Source organism: Echinops telfairi, unplaced genomic scaffold (genome assembly GCF_000313985.2).
Source record: "Echinops telfairi isolate 266 unplaced genomic scaffold, ASM31398v2 ScPeMD7_9;HRSCAF=40, whole genome shotgun sequence".
Lineage (NCBI taxonomy): Eukaryota > Metazoa > Chordata > Mammalia > Afrosoricida > Tenrecidae > Echinops > Echinops telfairi.
In genome coordinates, this window is record NW_022103906.1 from 27,705,741 (window position 1) to 27,708,097 (window position 2,357).

General features: G+C 42.5%; 1 protein-coding gene across 1 annotated transcript in view; it reads right to left on the bottom strand.

Annotated features, from left to right (window-relative positions):
• Nucleotides 1-2,357, bottom strand: part of PSD3 (pleckstrin and Sec7 domain containing 3) — a 331,314-nt gene that overhangs the window by 225,919 nt on the left and 103,038 nt on the right. The window contains exon 7 of the mRNA XM_045286849.1: nt 1,000-1,058. Coding sequence (XP_045142784.1) covers nt 1,000-1,058 — 59 coding nt within the window. The remainder of the gene's footprint in view (nt 1-999; nt 1,059-2,357) is intronic.

A 2,357-nucleotide genomic window follows, 5' to 3' on the forward strand; every position in this document is an offset into this window, starting at 1 on the left:
ATAGAGATGTGCAGCCTTGGGGACCCTGTGGAGCAGTTCTATTCCAGCCTATCAGGGACACTGTGCGTCAGAATCAACTCGAGAAGGCTTTCATTATTACTGGGTTTTTTGGCTTTGTTTTCTGAAGGGGTGGAATTTGTTGAACAAAATTGCACCCACATCGATCCTGTCACTCCATTTGTGAAGGCAGAACCATTTGCTCCAGTGTTCTCACAGAATTTTCACTAAAACTAGTTCTTGTAACAGCATTTTTAAAATTATAAGATCAATTATATCATAGCATCCCAAGGGATGATCTGAACTTTTCAAGTATATAGACAACCTGACGTTCTGTTCAAAATAACTGAGCACAGAGCTATAAAATAACTTTTGTTCTATGGTTCTAGCGTTAGCTAAAGAATTCGCAATTATCTCTACTATGAACGTTTTTTTAAAAATACTAAGAGGTCACTTCTGTGAAAGGTGAAGTTTATAAACAATTATAAATTTAAGACATTCACGATGCATTTTGAATAGCAAAGGGGAGGCAATTAGATTGGTTTGCTATTTCAATTGATAAAAGGCCAGCTGAGCTGAGCAGTGCAGGAAAAGCTGAGTTCTCAGACTTATTGCTGGATTCAGTGAAAAGAGAATAGACATTCTCCGAGCTAACTTTTCATTATTGCTTATCAGGCACATCCATAACAACCAACAAAAACAAAAGCTCTGCTGCTGCCATCTAGTGGAGAAAGAAAGTGCAGCACTCACATTACAAAGTAACGCTGGTCATCTAGACCATATGGTATCCCACTTAAAAATCACACTCCATGGGAATATATGTAAAATGAAACACCCCCCAGTCCCCAAAAAGGTTTATGCTGACATACCCACATAATAACCATGCAGAGAACAAGGAAAAACATAGAGGGAAAAAAATGGACATGTGTGGGCTTAAAAGCAGATATAAATCTAAAACATTTTGGGGTTTCCGTAAGACAGCGTCACAAAACCTACACTTACATGGCCGTGCAGGTCGGTGTTCAGAAGCATCATGGCGCAGGTGAGACAATGGACTCCATCTAGAGAGAGAGAAAGGAAGGAGCTTTAATTCATGATTCCCATTCGACCAGCAGATGCGCCCCCCTCTGTCACTCCAGTTCATACTTTACGGACTTAGGAAAGTAAGACGCTGAGCTAGGAGGCACAACCATGCTCATTTTAGGGGAAAGGAAATGCACAACAGCTTCTTACAAAGAATTCAGGACACAAATTTGAGCAATGCTGGCAACCAGGCCGTTCTCTCAGGAGAGGTGATGGGCTGGGCGGTGCTCTGCAAGGTCAGAAGTTCAAAAACACTATCATCTCTTCAAGAGAAAGATGAGGCTTTCTACACCCACAAAGAATTAGTCTTGGAAACTCAGTTGCAGAGGCAATTCCACCCTGTTCTATGGGTCGCTATGAGTTGGCATCGACTCAGTGATGGTGAGGCCAAACGCAGCAAACCCATTGCTAAGGCTCCAGACCAAAGAAATGCTTAAAGAACTGCACAAAGACAGACTTCCCAGAGAAGCACTGCTGACGGTGGCCTGCCTCCCATTGTGAATGGCCCTTCCGAGACACAACACCATCCTGTGCCGTCACTAAAAGTCCTGCCCACGTATACAGGTTGACATTTCCAACATCCATGGGAAAAATATTTATTCCAAAAAGTTATTATAGGAAAAGCACACTATGTGCAGGATGAATCTATTTAAAAACAACATATGCAAGTGTGTTAGTCTGGGTAGACTAGAGAAACAAATCCATGGACACATATATGTGTATAAGAAAGATAATTCTATACAAGAGCAATTGAACATGGAGAAAACATCCCAGCCCGGTCCAGATCAAGTCCGTAAGTCCGACATTAGCCCATATGTCCGAGAGCAATCCATAAATTCCTTTTCAGACTCAGGAAACACATGCAATGAGGCCGAATGCAGGATGATCACAGGCCAGTGGGTAGAAAGTCTTTGAATCCAGTGGCGTTGTAAGCATCTCAGCGCTGGCAGGGGTCTCTCCGTGGCTCTTCCAGCTTCAGAGGTCTTGTCAGCTGCAATGTCTCCCAGGGAGTAGCAGAGAGAGAGGTGTCTTCCATCTGAAGGAGGAAGTACCAGATTTCCCAGAATTCTCAGAAGGCCATGCCCACACAGAAGTCTCGTTGGCTATCTCCAGATTGACAGTTCAGACTCCACCCCTACACTCTTAATCCTTAAATTGACACCAGATTAGGTGACTACCACAGCAAGGAAGAACATATACCAAAATATTCAATGATCATCTTTGGGTAGTGATAATAATTTGTGTGTGTTTATACTTGCTGAATTTGTTAAAATAGG